This window comes from Leguminivora glycinivorella, chromosome 4, assembly GCF_023078275.1.
Source record: "Leguminivora glycinivorella isolate SPB_JAAS2020 chromosome 4, LegGlyc_1.1, whole genome shotgun sequence".
In the NCBI taxonomy this organism is placed as follows: Eukaryota; Metazoa; Arthropoda; class Insecta; order Lepidoptera; family Tortricidae; genus Leguminivora; species Leguminivora glycinivorella.
In genome coordinates this window covers 21140571-21158039 of record NC_062974.1, presented here as the reverse complement: position 1 = coordinate 21158039, position 17469 = coordinate 21140571, and the positions used below count along the sequence as shown (strand labels likewise).

Here is a 17469-nt window from a genome sequence, read left to right as displayed (position 1 = left end):
ATATTACTAGTAAGATTGGTAATTTACTCCCCGAGGCACTCTACGAGATTTTTTAAGTTTTATGATGGCGACTTAGTAATACATAATTAAAAAAATAACCATCGCGTCTCATAAAACTCGAAAATTTTGTATATTACCCGGTTTTGGTAATATTACCGGTAAGATTGGTATTTTACTGGTAATATTCCCAAATGGAAAAATACTGGTAACGAGTATTTTACCGACGACCCATCACTAGGACAGACAAAGCCCATACAAAAAAGCGTACCCCTAAAATGTATGGGCCTTACAGGCTTAAAACCAGATGGCGCTGTTTCGCAGCCTGGAAGTGGCTAAAATAATATTTTCCCGAAATATTCTTACGTGTTTTTATGTTTTATAAGAACAAATGACATGCTTCTTTATTTTAATATCAAGAAAACACGTCAATAGACATTTTGAAAACAAAAATTGTAGGCATCATCAGTGTAGTTATGATAGTATATAATAGGTATAAAAATGCGCTAAAAAAATGAGGTACGATTCTCGAGGTTGATTTGTATGGAGACTGTAAATCCTATATACATTGTCCTTGCTACGGACGTTATAGAAATACATATGCATATAAATACATATGTACAGATAGTGGTAAAGTAATAGCCGTCGTTATGTTCACTTATGTGCACGTACTTCACGGTCTGTCACATGGCTAGCTAGGTGCACTAGGATGAAGGTATTTCCGTAATGGTATGCTGGTTTACCATGATACTGATGTGCCTTGGATTTATAATGATTTATCGTTTTAAACTATCTATGGCCAGGGTAGAAAATGGAAACTGAAAAAAAGCTGGGAAAATAGAGAACTAGTGTAATGAAAATTTGACAATTTCACATGTTACAATTATAATTAGAAATATAGTGTCTCGTATCAATCTTCGTAGACATGCTAGTTTAGTCGCTAGCCAGCGTGTTAGCCAACCGTTGAAAGAAAGATTTCAAAACTGCCGAATATGACTTGACCCTATGAGATGCTCGGGTACACTACACCTGCCAGAATTGTGGTCGTGTCTGTCGCTCCCGCATTGGCTTACACAGCCATGAAAAACGTTGTCGCCTTACGTGACACTGCTTGTATAGTCTGTTATAGACTCGAAGGCCAATGATGATGATGATGAGATGCTATGAGAATGGACCCGGTTCCATACTTCAGCACGGGAAGCATGGTCGCGCGATAGACGATAAAATAGCAGGCCGTCCCTATCGCACTATTTGTAAGTGCGATAGGGACGGCCTGATATTTTATCGTCTATCGCGCGACCATGCTTCCCGTGCAGAACTGGAAGTAAGAGCGAGTAACTCATTAGTCCCTATGGTGGATACAGTGATGTTAGTTTTGCACTTCCTACCTTCAAATCCCCAAAAATATCACCGGATGTGTAGTACGCTCTCTTTAGTTGTTTTGATTTCCGATTAGGATTACCAAGTTTACTACTTTCAATATTACTTCACTGGCAACACTTGTTTATGTTAAAAAGTATTTAATGTTTATATAATGGATTCCGGCCCATTCTGGCTAATATAAACAAACATTATCAAAGTATATGCATTAAGGTTGGTTCTTCAGTTACACAACGTTCAATTTAATACGCAAGGGTCCGATAGAAAAGGTTCTATTTGCGGAGGTCTCTAGTTGTCTGCCATTGGCATGCAACGGGCAGCGAAAAAAAAGCGACCTTCGCTTTGTTGGAGAAAAAGGGACCTTTTACATCTGTTTTCAAGCACCTCGGCACTTTGTTGAGATAGGTCGTATAAATGCGAGGTTTAGGACAAAGTAAGCACTTTCCTTTTAAATGGGTTGCTGCGTAGTAAGCAAGTTACCAAGAAAGGTTAATATGTAGTAATATGTACCTATCTGTAAACATTGCTTTCGGGCATTGAGAGCGCAAAAAAGAAAATACATATTATGCCATATTTATGGAGAATACCCTACAAAATTACCTAAGGTACAGCGGGGCAAATCTCGACTGGGGGCTGTGATGTAGTATGTATTTACCTATGTCAGTAGTACGTAAGCACTGCCTATATAATCGTGTACCTTGCCTAATATCAGTCAGAATAAATCATATATTCATCGAAGCTGTTGTTTCTCTAATGCCATCCGTACATGGCGACCCTGCCTTTTAAGGCAGCGGCCTCGTGTTCGCGAGTGCAAGGTTGTAATTAATTAAAAATGAAGGAACTAAATTAAATAAAAATTAAACAATTTGTGGACTAAAGTGGCAGAACAAGCAGTGTTTTGTTAAAGACTGAACAATGTCTGTGGGACTATACCCCATTTGGGCGAAGTGGCAGTGTATTCGTTATAAGCTAATGTCACATCAATAATGCAGTACGACGTTACCTACTGTTAAAATGGGGTCCGGCACATCTAAACCACAAGAGGTAATCATCGCGCAGACGGCTTCAGGAGGAAACAATGAAGCAAATGCCTCGGTGAAGGATTTGGCATACCACGTCAGCAACACCAACATAGTCCTGATGACCATACTTGTCATTATTGCTCTGATCTTCGTGTACGGGCTATACAAGATATATTTGAGATGCCATAAGAAGATGATCCGTAGGGAAATTAACGGTCAAGTGGCCTTCAGGCGATCCTTTGGACTCGGGAAGAGGACCGGAGCAGCAGATGCGGTGTAACAGTTTTTTTTTACGACGCCTTCCTCGGACTTTTGACGGCACGGTGACGCAATGCGACGAAAGTGAAGTGTTATGTGGTTCAAATGTGAGTTAGTAGAATTAATTACCTATAACATAGATTAATTTTAATATAAATTTATCTAAAACGTATCATATATGTTCGTCAAGTAAATGCCTTTAAGGCGATGTTTCAAGAGCTTACAGATTTATACAATGAATTAAGCAAACTTAAGCAAAATATTTCTAAGTTAAGTCTTGAAAAAAGAACAGAAAAGAAATTAAATGAAAAGTTGATAACAGCAAAAGAGTTATATGATACGTTTTTGGAGTATTCAAAAGTGATAGATAATAAAATCTTAAAAGGAGAAGTTACCAGCGATACAGTAGTATATATTGACGAATTACGTAATAATATCGAACATCTATATAACAAAATATACCAATTTTGTACGAGCAGTCATATTGTAAAGTCAACCGCCATGGAAAAATTCGATCTCAAAACGGCAGTCCACCTCTTACCTATTATGACCGGTGATGAGGATACGACTAAAAAATTAATCGATGCCATTGAACTATATAAATCAATGTTAGAAACGGACGGTATAAGAAAATTAATTAATTTCGTGCTCAAGACACGTTTATCTGAAAATGCCAAGTTACGAATGTCACAGTCATACACAGACTGTGAGTCGCTTATTCTGGACCTAAAAAATAATTTCCTAACCAAAAAGTCAAGTACTGCTATTCACAGTAAGTTAATGCAAATAAAACAGCAATCACTTTCGATTGATGAATTCGGTACACAAATTGAACAGTTGTTCGTTGATTTAACAATTTCTCAAGCCGACGGTGACCAAAATGCGCACAAGGTATTAAAACCTATAAATGAGAAGCTGGCGATAAAAAGGTTCACCGACGGGTTGCGAAATCCTACTTTAGGGATCATACTGGCAGCCAGGAATCTACCAACATTAAAGGATGCGATTCAAGCCGCGAAGGACGAGGAGATTTCGTCCACACGGGAGAACGGCGAGGTTCCAATCTTTGTCAATCGAAGGGGAATTACAGGTCAGTATAACCCACGCACAGGCCGAGGCTTCAATAACTCGCGTCGGGGAGCACCCGGCAACATGCAAGTGCGGAATTCCTATTACGGGAATCGGGCCTCGCGAGGTAGCTATACTCAAAATGAAACTGGGCGCGGTTTTGGAAATCCGACCCGCGGATTTTATAGGTTTAGATCTGATAACGTATTTACCCGAAGGTCCAAAAGTCAGCCCAATATATATGTAGCCGAAGAGCCGCAGCCTTCGACGTCAAGTCAGGATCAGGAAACTAAAAACACGACAGAAAACCCAGGTTACGAATTTTTTCGTCCCTAATACGATATATGCATACAGATACGACAGTTCCTTAGAAGTAGTAATTGGAGACGACACGTTTCAGATGCTAGCAGATACGGGCGCCGCCGTATCGGCCGTGAAATATGAAACAGTTTCGCGGCTAAATATTCCAATCCAAAAGCAAATCGTTCCTATAAATCGGTCTCGGCGGCGATCTTTACACAGAAGGCTATGCTTACATAGAGTTTACTTTACATGGACACCGCTTATGTCATAAATTTCACGTACTTAGAAACTTACCTTGCGGTCCTAGTGCCATACTAGGGCGGGACTTTTTACGTAAACATAAGTGTATTATAGACTACGAACAGAACACATTCACCTTAAATACAGCTACATTAGGGAAAATAACGGTACCCTTACAGCTAGGAGCATTAGGTAAAAATAACTATTTAACTTTACCGCCAAGATGTGAAAAAATATTCTTTATAGAAACTGAAGTAACCGAGGATTGTATAGTAATTTCAAAGGAGCTTTGCAATGGCGTATTTTTGGCAGGAGGATTATGTACACCGAAAGCAGGGAGAATACCAGTTCTGTTACTAAATACTAGAGATACAGAAGTGCATCTTAGTTATTTTAGGCCCGAAATACAAAAGATTAGACAATATACTTTATGTATGTTTGAAGATGCAAAAGTTAATGGGGACAGGGTGCGTAAAATGTTTTCACTTTTAGAGTTAAATCATCTAAATAGTGAAGAAAAAACCTCAATTCAGAATATTTGCGCAAAGTTTTCAGATATATTTTATATACCCGGTGATACATTAACGCCCTCAAAATTAGACCCACAGAATATTCACTTAAAACCCGATGCAACACCTGTTTTTGTCAAACAGTATAGATTACCACATTCTCAAAAATCAGAACTTGAAAACCAGGTACAAAAAATGTTACAAGAAAAAATAATCGAACCAACGCAAAGCGAGTGGTCGAGCCCAGTCCTTTTAGTACCTAAACACCCAGATTCAGAGGGTAATAAAAAATGGAGATTGGTAATAGATTTTCGAAAATTAAATGACCGTATAATGGACGATAAATTCCCTCTCCCTAACATCCATGATATATTAGACTCATTGTCCGGTTCTATGTACTTCAGTCATTTAGATCTACATCAAGGGTTCTTCCAACTCAGCTTAGCTGAAAAAAGTAGGCCATACACTTCGTTTGTATCCCCTTCAGGGCAATATTGCATGACTAGGCTACCAATGGGATTAAAAATTAGCCCGAGTTCTTTTTCAAGGGCAATGACGATAGCCATGTCGGGCCTTAACTACGAAAAGTGTTTAATATACATGGATGACCTTGTTTGCTTTGGAAGAAATTTGGATATGCACAACAAAAATCTGATGGCTATTTTCAGTCGCTTACGTAAATTCAATTTAAAATTAAATCCGAACAAGTGTGAATTTTTGAAGAAAGAACTTCTTTATCTAGGACACGTAGTGTCGGCGGATGGTATTAAACCGGACCCGGATAAAGTTAAAGTTTTACAGGGGTATCCGGAGCCACAAAACACAGAGGATGTAAAAAGATTCGTCGCCTTTGCTAATTATTATAGAAAATTTATTCCAAATTTTGCCGCTACATGTATACCTTTAAATAATTTAACACGTAAAAACGTGACATTCAAATGGGACGACGATTGCAAACAAGCATTTTTATCCCTTAAGCAGTCATTAGCCACGCCACCCGTACTTCAATACCCGGATTTTCGAGAAGAGAACAAATTTATTTTAAAAACTGACGCGTCCGGAATAGCAATAGGTTCTCTACTTTGCAACGGAAACGGACACCCCGTAGCGTACGCAAGCCGTAGCTTAAATAAATCAGAAATTAATTATCCAACCGTGGAAAAAGAGCTTCTCGCGATTACGTGGTCCATTAAGTATTTTCGACCTTATCTCTATGGGCGGCACTTCATAGTAGAAACTGACCACAAACCGCTAGTGTATTTATTTAATATGACTAATCCCACTACCAGATTAATTAAATTCAGGCTGCTCCTTGAGGAATATAACTTTGTGGTACGATATGTAAAAGGGACCGACAATGTTTCTGCAGACGCATTGTCGCGTATAACTTTAACAAGTGACGACTTGAAAAAGATGAGCGAAAATTACATATCGGTATTAACTCGCGCGCGAAGAAAACAAATGGAGCAGCAAAATAATACTCATGTTGATAGGGCTTCCGATGATAGGATTGATCACCCTAGAGTCGTAGAAGTACTTAAACCCCCGAGAAGTTATACGGAGCTACGATTTTTAAATGAAAACGAGTGGGAAGTTTTAAGTAGCAAGTGTCACGAAATACATGCCGATTACGCATATGACAAAGCAAAGTCTATTATTTATGTTAGGCCGGTAACCCGATCGCATCGCGCACGAGTTGCCTTTGCGAGGGAACTGAGCGAATTTTGTAATAAAATATCAGTCGACTGTTTATACATTTTTAGGAATATTGAGAACATAACTTTAATTAAAGAACTAGCTCAAACCATTAACGATATGACGCAGTGGTCCGGACCCTTCTTGCGCATATTGAAGAGCACTTCCCGGATTGACAACCACGATACACAGCGCGTGATATTAAATGACTACCACATGCTCCCTACTAGCGGACATGCTGGAATCAGACGTATGCTAAATAATATTCGGCAACGTTATTTTTGGCCAGGATTAGAGAAAGACGTTGCAGAATTTGTCAAAAGATGTGACAAATGCCAACGTCAAAAATACTTTAGAAATACAAAGGAACCAATGGTCATAACGACTACAGGTAACTTTGCCTTTGATAGGTTATTTTTAGATTTAGTGGGCCCCTTAGTTAAGGATAGCAATAATTATACTTATATATTAACGCTTCAATGCAACTTGACCAAATACGTCGAGGCGTATCCGCTTACATCTAAGGACACAGTCTCAGTGGCAACCGCTTTTGTTAACAGTTTCATTTTGAGATATGGTATTCCTCGAGAAATAATAACTGACCGGGGTACTGAATTTTTGTCATCCACAATGCAGGAAGTATGCAAACTTTTAAACATAAGTCATTTAAAGTCAACATCTTACCATCATCAAACCATAGGTTCCTTAGAAAATAATCACAAACATTTAATTTCTTACTTACGCATTCAAACTAATAATGAAACTAACAATTGGAGTTCATGGCTACCCTACTGGTGTTTTGCTTACAATACGACTGTTCATTCAGAAACCCGATACACTCCATATGAACTTGTCTTTGGCCGACGATGCAATATACCGAGTAATCTTTGTGATTCATTAGATCCTATGTATAACTTCAATGACTATTCCTTTGAATTAAAATACCGATTACAAAAATCCCAATATGACGCAAAATGTAATTTAATTCAAGGGAAAACATTAAGAAAAGCTCAGTACGACCACAAGGTTAACCCTGTAACTTATAAATCCGGCGATATGATTTTGATTAAAAATGAAGCGCTTAGTAATAAGTTAATTAGACCCGCTGTATAAAGGGCCTTTCCTAGTTGTAAGACAAATTGACCCTAACGTTGTAATCATAGTTAAGGATAAAGAGGTGTCGGTTCATAAAAACCGTACAAAGTTGTATTCACCTTAGCAAATTATGTTTAAGTACCTATCTTTCTTTTTTTGTTTCTTTATTTATGTAATGTTAAGAGAAAAAAAAAAAAAAAGAAAAATAATAATTTTCTTTTTTTTCCTTTTTTGGTGGGGCGTGTGATGTAGTATGTATTTACCTATGTCAGTAGTACGTAAGCACTGCCTATATAATCGTGTACCTTGCCTAATATCAGTCAGAATAAATCATATATTCATCGAAGCTGTTGTTTCTCTAATGCCATCCGTACAGGGCAAATGTAACTGGTCCATTTTTTCCATGTTTTACAATGTTTGCACTAATTATTAAATAGAGTGTCCTCCGGTTATATATGGTAGGCGTGTTTAGTGGATGCATGTAGAACTCAACATCATTGTGTAATAATGGAAAAAATTGATTAGTTACAATTGCCCCCCAGTCAAGATTGCCCCGTTGTACCTTACCAGTTTTAATTAGTCTTTAGTGTTGATAACAGATAAGAGAAACCCAATAATGAACATTAAACTCTAAAACATAAACACTGCGTTAATTAAATCCAATTAACGATTATGGCATCCGTGTGCCAGTGCGCCAATATCCACGCCATAACGGTATTCCACGATTTCCACAACGATCGCGTTCAAGCACAAATGTACACAAACTGATAAAAATAATTTCTATCGACGGGTATTGGAATGCAGTCTAAATATAAACCGGAGGGGCATGGATTATGATAACAAATCTAGAAACTCGGCAATATTGGATAATATGGTGTCCTGCCGTTTCGCCAAAGAACGTTTCGTCAAATTTCATTTCCCAATAATCATATCGCAATAGTTTCATTTCCCAAAGTATTGTTTGGCAAAGGTATGTTTCGCAATGAATTTGTTTGGTCAAATTATCATTTGGCACAATTTTACTTAGTCAAATTTTACTTAGACAAAACTTTATTTCGCAAACGTTTTTAATGGCAAAACTTATATCCCAAAAACATGTTTGGTCAAAATTTCACATCGCAAATTTCGAAAATATTTAGGCATTTGCATTTTCATTTCTACGGGATTAATTTAATTTACCGAAGATTTTTTTGCCAAATTTAACTTAAAATTGTCAAATGATAATTTGTAATGCTCAACTTTATTTTTGTCAAAAAATGTTTCTACAAATTACACCATGCAAAACCACGTTTGACAATAAATATTACAAGGCATAAATGTAATGTAATAATTTTATTAGTATTGTAACAGAAAACTCGTGTGCGACAGGGTCAGTTTAGGTGCGACGACGAGCGAAGCGAGGAGGAGCGTGTTAGGTTGACAGTGAGCAAACCGGAAATGGCTTTTTAAAGTAAGACCGCAGCCAAATAGCACTAGACCCTACTCATAGTGTTGTGTTCCTGTCGGTGAGTAAGGCTGCCAGAGCTCAACGAGGGTGCGGTGTGCTGATGACGGGAGGACTTACGGAACTAACTTGTTCCGTTTATTGTCCTTTGAGTCGTCGGCAACCCGAACCCTCCTTAGAACTTGTACACTCCTTTTTACTGTGTACTTAACACAGCAAAAGGGAATGTACAAGTTTCTAATGGGGTGGCAACGCGCATGTGACACTGTTTGAGTTGCAGGCGTCCATAGGTTACGGTGACCGCTTTACATCAGGCGGGCCGTATACTTGTTTGCCACCGACGTAGTACTATAAAAAAAAAAAAAATAAATTAAAAATTAATAGAACATAATGGTCTTGAAAACATAAGGTTTCTTTTTAATAAAATGTATCCGGACATGTAAGTGAAAATGTCATCCTTGACATTTGCAGCAGGAGGAAAAAAGTACGACATACACATTATTTCACACAAATCTTGGACACAAAGTATAAAATCAACAAACAAATTTTTAGTGCGCCATTTAATTACAATATATTGGGAAATGGAAATTTTGTCTAAAAATACCTTTGACTAAATAATATTTGGTAAAATGAAATTTGACCAAGTAAATATTTTGGGAAACAAATACTTGCCAAAAAAAGTTTTGCTAAATGTCAATTTGCGATAAGTTGTTTTGCCAAACGTTTATTTGGGAAATGATAATTTGGGAATAATAGTTTGGGATGTGAAACTTTGGGAAACGTTTTTTGGCGAATCGTCAGTAAACCGGATAATATATATTGGATAATCGGCATATTATCCGGATTACGCGGATTTTTTCCACTCTCGAATGAGAACAACCACCTGCTAAGGAATCTCTTCCCGCAACGCATATTTTCAGGGTTTTCTTGAAACCGGGAGAGGCGGGAAAGGGTAACTGCTTTACATAATGCCAACTTCATTTGCGGCCTCCGCGAACTTGTTAAAGTCGAATTAGCTTCGTCCTTCAATGTTTTACTTCCCTCGGAAAATTGCAAATTTCGCGAAATTACGGTGCGGTGTAATTTACAGCATCAGGCATTTAGTAGCTCGATATTTTATGGATGTAAAAGACCTGCTTTTAACTATCAACAAAAACACTATTGCGATTTCAATTCTCGTGAAAAATTTCACACAGCAAGTAAACATTATCCGCTCCAGTGCGTAACAAATGTTCGACAAGAAAAGATTTGATAATCACTGACAAAAACTTGCCTAGTCTCTGGTTTTTCACAAAAAACAAACTCAATCTCATCTGTGCGATCTTGGCGCGGTACTTGAGGCGACACATTGAGCGCGTGCGCCGGTGCAGACGCAGCCGATGCGACTGCTCACGCTCATCCAGCGGATAAACCATTGCGTGCGATGTTTTGCGACTTCAGCATGATAGCAAAAATAAGTGACAAATCAATTTCATGGTTCGCCAAACGCTTGAGTGAAATGAAATGCCGCGCGCTATGGTTGCGGCCCTCGACACGCGATTAGAGTTTGGGAAACCGAGTGTTTGTAGTGATCGCTGCGATTTTTGTTATAGCTGTAGACTTGCGAAATTTCGCATTGTTAGTCAACAAAAACTGGAGACTACATATTAGTTTATGTTACTGTCGAAGAACTTGAGCACCAATTATGGTAATTACCGGTAAATCCAAAGCACTGCATCCTGCGGCGCACGCGGCAGCAAGCCCCGGGCACTACCGCCACACTAGCGCTATCGCGCTCTGACATCACCATCCCTCGACATCAACCCGATACCGCGATATAAGGCTCACTGGCTTTGAATCTACACACAATATGCAGTGATATTCTACCCATGAATCCACACACACAAAGCGCGCGCTGAACCGCGACTGAAATGTCAATTGAAAAACGTTATCGTTGGCTTCCCATCAATGAGATGAGATAAATTGAGGATCGGAATGAGATTACTCCCATATCTATTGCCTGAGGGTTTCGCAATTCATACATTATGCGGTATTCAGATTAAGAGCGAGAAAGCTGTTCTATTTTTGAATTATCTACGCAAGTACTTTCTCTGTTAGAGGTATAAATAGAGTAAGGGAAAGGAAAAGTGGAACACTATCAATGTTGAACTGTTTATCCCAGTAATCTCGAGATAGCACTATCTGAGTTGTACTCATAATGTGTGTTGACATGTTGGACGAGGGGACTTTAAGAAGGGGTTTTTACATGATACTGTGAATAGTATAATGTATCAGATCAGTAGTAGCGTAGTATCATGTAGTATATTGAAATATAGGAACTTAAAGTAGGCGTGTAATACTTAATTTTGTCGCCCACATTCATAACGGGACACAAAGAGAAGAGAGATCGTATATGTATGTATTATTTTCCACGCCGTGCGCTGTCGTCTCTCAAAGTCTTCAGTCAAAGTACTATTATGTGGACCAAATTATTTATATAAAATACCCCTTTCTTCCCGTGGGTGTCGTAGAAGTCGACTGTGGGATATGGGTTAAATTGTGGCGTAGGCGAGAGGCTGGCAACCTGTAACTGCAATGTCACAATTTCGTTTTCATTCAACCCCTTGCTTGCCAAGAGTGGCACTGAAATTTGAGTAGTTTCATGTGCTCTGCCTACCCCTTTATGGGATACAGGCGTGATTGTATGTATGTATGTATGTAAAATGCTCCTGAAGAACCCATTTTCATCTGACCTGATATCCAATGTGAAAAATAAGTTACTTCAAAAACAGGAAAAAGTAAAATTACGATCGCTAATTACAAGAATCAGCAAAGATATTCCAATGATTCGGTTCCGATACCTCGGAAGCGGGGCGGCAGAACCAGAGTGGAACTGATACCAGTGATGTCTGGCATCTCAACTACGCATTCTGCACACTGTATAGCTTCATTTAGGCGCAAGATTCAATTAGATTCAATGGAGCAATGATAAAAGATGATATGCTCGCACGAAACCAACATGCATCATACAAGAAGAACATACATATAATGTAGATACGATAGAATGGAAGTAAACTACAACTAAAAAAATCGCGGTATTAAAAAAATAAAGTACGGATTCGCAGTATTCGCACCTCTGGCAGGACTCGAACTTTTGATCTTTGTGTGAACCTACCATATTGTAACACCTGTTTTGTACCACATGCTGATTATGCAATAAATTATGGATTATGAATTGTTACGTATGAACACCGATCCAACCGCTCTGAGTAACTAAAAAAAGTTGTAAAATCGCTGTATTTTTTAAGTAGGTATTGCAACATTTTCTCTAACGGTAGAAACCGATAGAAGGACTTAAAAATAACAATATCCGAGAAAAAAAATCAGTCGAATTGAGAACCTCCTCCTGTTTTTGAAGTCGGTTAAAAATAAGAACCTTCGACAGTCACATTCAGATTTCCTTTATGAATGGCGGTCAAAATTAAATATTATATTCATGTAATAATCATGCAAAAAATAATCCGAAGCGTAAACAATAATAACTCTACAATTAGATGAAATATTTATTAGTCAGGTATAATACAAACACAATGAGACATTTATTTACTGTGATGTATGTTAAAACTGTTTACCATTCATTATGTAAGTTTTATAGTATTATTTATGCCAGTAATTATATGTGTTTTATGTGTTTAGGATTTAAGTTTCGTGATAAAGACTAGTGGTAAAACAGGATTACAGAGGCTCAGTTACTTGATTGACTAGAATCTAGACCTAGGTAATTCTTTTCCTAAATCATTTTTGACAAGAGGGACTTTTTAAAAAATTGTTTGATTTGACAAATGATCCATGACAAAAAAGTTAAAGAAACCCAAATGTAAAGGATTGGCAAAAACATTAGATTAAATTGCAAAATAGCGCACACTTAACATTATCAAAATGTGTGCTTCTTTCGCGGGCAATATGACCGCTTTTTACTCCAATCGATGCCAATTCTAGGTAATAGGGGCAGGTAGAGTTACAGCAGGGGAGATAGCCGTTGATTTAATATCAGCTGATAATGATTAGGTAAAGTTCTTTTGCGTACCTAGACAAATAGCCAATTGGTCACTATCCGCGCTACGCTACGGCTACTTGCATGACAATTAACTATCTCAGGGTGGCTAGCCGAATGGCACAATCGCTCACGAAACGCTCACGAAACGAAGCGCTAGTAGATATCTATCTCTATCGCGCTTGCGTATTGGCGCGACAGAGCCAGCGGCGTATCGCTTTCGTTTGGCGTCGGAGAAATGCCATTCGGCTACGGGGCCAGTAGTAGATATTATCACAGAATAGATTGAGATGCGAGTTGCTACGATACTACACTAGATTCTTACATTTCTTACATACGTTAATATAAAATCTATCCGTTACTAGGGTTGCAAATAGAAAAAAAAAAAACAAATGTTTTTTTTTCAGAATTGTGAAAAAAAACAAAAAAAAACCGAGCACCATGGTTTTTTTTCTAAATATGGTTTTTTTTTTCAGATGAACAAATAATTCGTCAATAACGGTTTTTTTGTGAATTGTAACGTGTTTCAATAACAATAACGTACATTTTAATTCGATTAACATTCAGTATACAAACGTTTATTGGGGAATCCCCGATGCGGCGTGCAACGTGGAGAGGCGGTGGAGTTGCCAACAGAAAATAGTGTAACTATCAACTACAGATTTCGTAAATGTTACTTTTATATGACCAGAAATTAAAGTTATTTGATTAAATTCGTCTAATAGTTAACATTAAGTCTAAAAACCGTATAAAAGTCTAATTGCTTTGCAAATTTTGAGATTTCGTACATTAGAAAAAAAACATACTCCAGGAAAAAAACTGGTTTTTTTCACGGTTTTTTTTCATGTTTTTTTTTTCAAGCCAGAAAAAAAACCGTTTTTTTGCAACCATCCGTTACCCATTTTGTTTTTAGGACAGCGACATCTTTTATGAAATTTAGACAATAAGTGTGCGATAAGCTCAAAACCTATATACTAAACGGATTTTCACCAATTTAACGTTTCCCGGGAAGACTAACGTCAACTAATACTGTATAATTTGCGAAGCCGGGGTGAGTCGTTAGTTTTCATATACATATAATGGAAATGTATCACTTAGACCTTAAACAAGTCTTAGTATTTCATTTCCACACATTTTATAATATCTGGGCGACCGAGCTTCGCTCGGTTCTATTTTAATATATCACGTCTTTAGATAAAAAAAAAACTCTTATAAATACAAAAACAAAAAAAAAAGACAAAAAAAAAACTTAATTTCTGGCCGGGATTCGAAACCCTGACACCTACGATCTATCTGCGTACATTAGACCGACCTCGTACGACTGAGCTAAGCGGAATCGATGCGCGCGCGGCGAAATTAACGACCATATTTTACGTTTACTAACGCGAAAGAAAAACTCATGAAAACTCGAAAATTCGCGTTTTCCGGGATCTAAGGCTACGCTAGATCGATTTTTCACCCCCGAAAACCCCCACATAACAAATTTCAGCGAAATCGTTAGAGCGGTTTCCGAGATCGTCGGTATAAATAAATAAATAAATAAATAAATAAATATACAAGAATTGCTCGTTTAAAAGTATAAGATTTCATAATAAGTACGAAGAATATTGTGCCTACTAAATTCCTGTTTTCATAATGATGTTTGATTTTGAAGTTAAAACCATCATGGTAATAACTGTGCTATGAAATATCCCGATTTTACGTAACGACAAGGGCGGCTCACTCCGCGATTCTATCGCCGCGCTACAAGTACATCCTGGCGGCCGCGAGTTCGCGACCTACTCAGGGGTTGCGCGCGTTCTCACGGAATGCACGTTCGCACTTTCTATTGTTACTTTACGTCGCGAGGTTTTTTTAAACGATGTCCGCGTGTGGAATGGCTAATAATACTTAGTTAAATAGATATATTGAATAAAATAAATACCCGAAGACATTCTTACTTAGATCTACTACTGATTAAGTCCCACGGAAAAGTTCAATAAGGCTTGTGATGTTGGAACTTGAACAAAAATATATAAATACAGTATATATACCTAAAAAGTACCCAAGACTTGAATATAATAGTATAACATTTTATGTAAGTATTAATTCGTTTGGATCCATTGGTAACCCTATCACCGGACGCCGCGCACGTGCGGCTCGTTTCTTTGTAAGAATTTTGTAGGTATTTAAAAAGGCGGCATTTCGTGAACATCAAAGCAGTGGGCCTTCTGTACTTGTACTATTATATATTCTGTGGTAACGAGCGAAACCGCAAATCAGATTTGTATGGAACCAATGCTGATATACATGATTGAACAGTTGTATGAATATTATGAATAAATAATGGAAAATGCAAGTAGGTACACTAGGTACCTACACATGGAGTCCGCTGCTCATTTGTTTATAATTTGTGAGATCCGGAAATCGGGCAGTTTCTCTCATTTCTGATACAATGATCAATATACAATATACATCCGCACTCCGCACTTTATATCCCAGATTGCACTGGTTTAACTGGTTGTAACTTGTAATGTATACATAAACTCACGCCTGTTTAACCAAAAAGGGTAGGCAGGTCACATGAAAATGCTGAAGTTTCAGTGCCACTCTCAGCAAAATTGTGATATTGCAGTGACAGGTTTAAATATGTGGGTGTGCGCGGGAAAACGTCCCACTGTCGATTGCTATAAAGCCACCTTGTCAGTTTATTCATATAAAGATACAAGTAAATATCGCTTTAATGGTAACCGAAGTGAAGCGAAGTGGGACGTTTTACTAAACACACTCACATATCTATTTTCCAAACCCATAAATAAATCCGAAATGTGCATACCAGTATTAACCAGTGTGCATCGGAAGATAGACTCAAATATGAAATATGTTTACATTTTAAAACCGGGATAATATTTATGGTTTTACATGATCTATTAGTTAGGTACAGTTTAATATTTCGTCTAACCTAGCCAGTCCAAAGTCCAGTCACATACTTCAACTCGATCTAAACGATCAATCGCAGATCGCAGACCCCACGAACGGCATTCCTGTGCCCCTGTGGTTGTGGAACAGGACCCATGCCCATATACGTCTCTTGGTTTTGCCATTTAAAGAGCCACTGGTTAAACAATCTGTTTTCTTTTTCACTTATACCCATAAAATATAGGTTTAGATATGGTAATGAATTCAACATATGTTTTTATTTGACCTTGTTTTCTGACGTATGATGGTGTCGCGCATTGTTCTACGACCTCGCTCGCCTACGCAAACTTATTCAAACCGCGAATGCAATGCTGTTAAATTAATAAGCCGGCGGCACGGTATATTGTACCAAAATACCAAATAGATTGAGTTATAGTCGTAGTTTGCGATGGATTGGTAGATTCCCCTCAAGACGAAGCGCCGCGCCGCCGCTACAATGATCGATGTTATAACATAGACTACTCGAATTGTCTAGCTATTTATTTTGTTATATAATTCTGTGTTGCTACTTGTTGATGATTATCTATCTAAGTTATGCATTGAGATAACTCAGATAACTGAAGCTTCAGGCACTGGTCCCACCGCGAGCTAGTAAGCTATGAGCTATCGGCTATAAAAACGAACAAAAGATAAACACTCCCGTGTAAATAAAAGAGACACGGCGATATTGATAGCTCACCGCTGGGCGAGTAGCTATAAACATCGCCGTGTCTCTTTTATCTACGCGGGAGTGATTATCTTTTGTTCGTTTTTATAGCCGATAGCTCATAGTTTACTAGCTCGCGGTGGGACCAGTGCCTTATGTATTAGGACTCACTCATAGGTGTAAAATATTTCGCCAATAAAATGTCAGTAGCAAACATGAAACTCAACAACCGCAGCATTCATGCAATGTCAATTAAGAATTAAATATTCCTTTTTTTGTTTAATCGACAAAAAGATTGACTCTCAAACCAAATTTTCTTTCACAGCACGTCGTAAAAAAAGTAGTATAGTTTATAGCTAAACGAGAAAACGTACTGATAAGTACGTGATTTCAATACTTTCGATCTCTCGGCCGTCAATCAAACGCCTTTCCCGGAAAATAGTTCCGGAAAAGTTAACACTTGCTCTTACGAGTTTTTATGGCTTTAGCTGATGTGTCAGGTTGAAGGATCAAATGGGTTTGAGTACCGAAGCCGCTTTATAGATTTACCTTCACGATTTCTCCCGTAAAATATCTGAGAAAACTTTATTATGACCAGAATATAAATTCATGCCTACTACTGAGTTGAGATGAAACTACTCGAGTTTCAGTGCGAGTCTTAACAATTAAAAGGGTTACGGTAGAAGTATAGTATTGTTTAATATTATGAACAAATGTAATATGTTAGATCTATGATCAATCAATAAATAGTGCAGAAAGTTTCAATAATATGAAATATTTACGCAACAAAGCGTGCAATAGTTATTTGTTTTACAAGGTAA

At 37.8% G+C, this 17469-nt stretch overlaps 1 protein-coding gene across 8 annotated transcripts in view; it reads right to left on the bottom strand.

The window, feature by feature from the left end:
- LOC125225514 (guanine nucleotide exchange factor DBS-like) overlaps window positions 1-17469 on the bottom strand; it is a 180343-nt gene that overhangs the window by 113371 nt on the left and 49503 nt on the right. Inside the window, exon 1 of one of the 8 annotated variants that reach the window (XM_048129264.1) lies at window positions 10285-10376. The exons of the other annotated variants lie outside the window; for them this stretch is intronic. Within the exon in view, the coding sequence (XP_047985221.1) occupies window positions 10285-10360 (76 nt within the window). The 5' untranslated portion in view covers window positions 10361-10376. Of the gene's footprint in view, window positions 1-10284; window positions 10377-17469 lie in introns of those variants that run through there. 8 annotated transcript variants of the gene reach the window in all.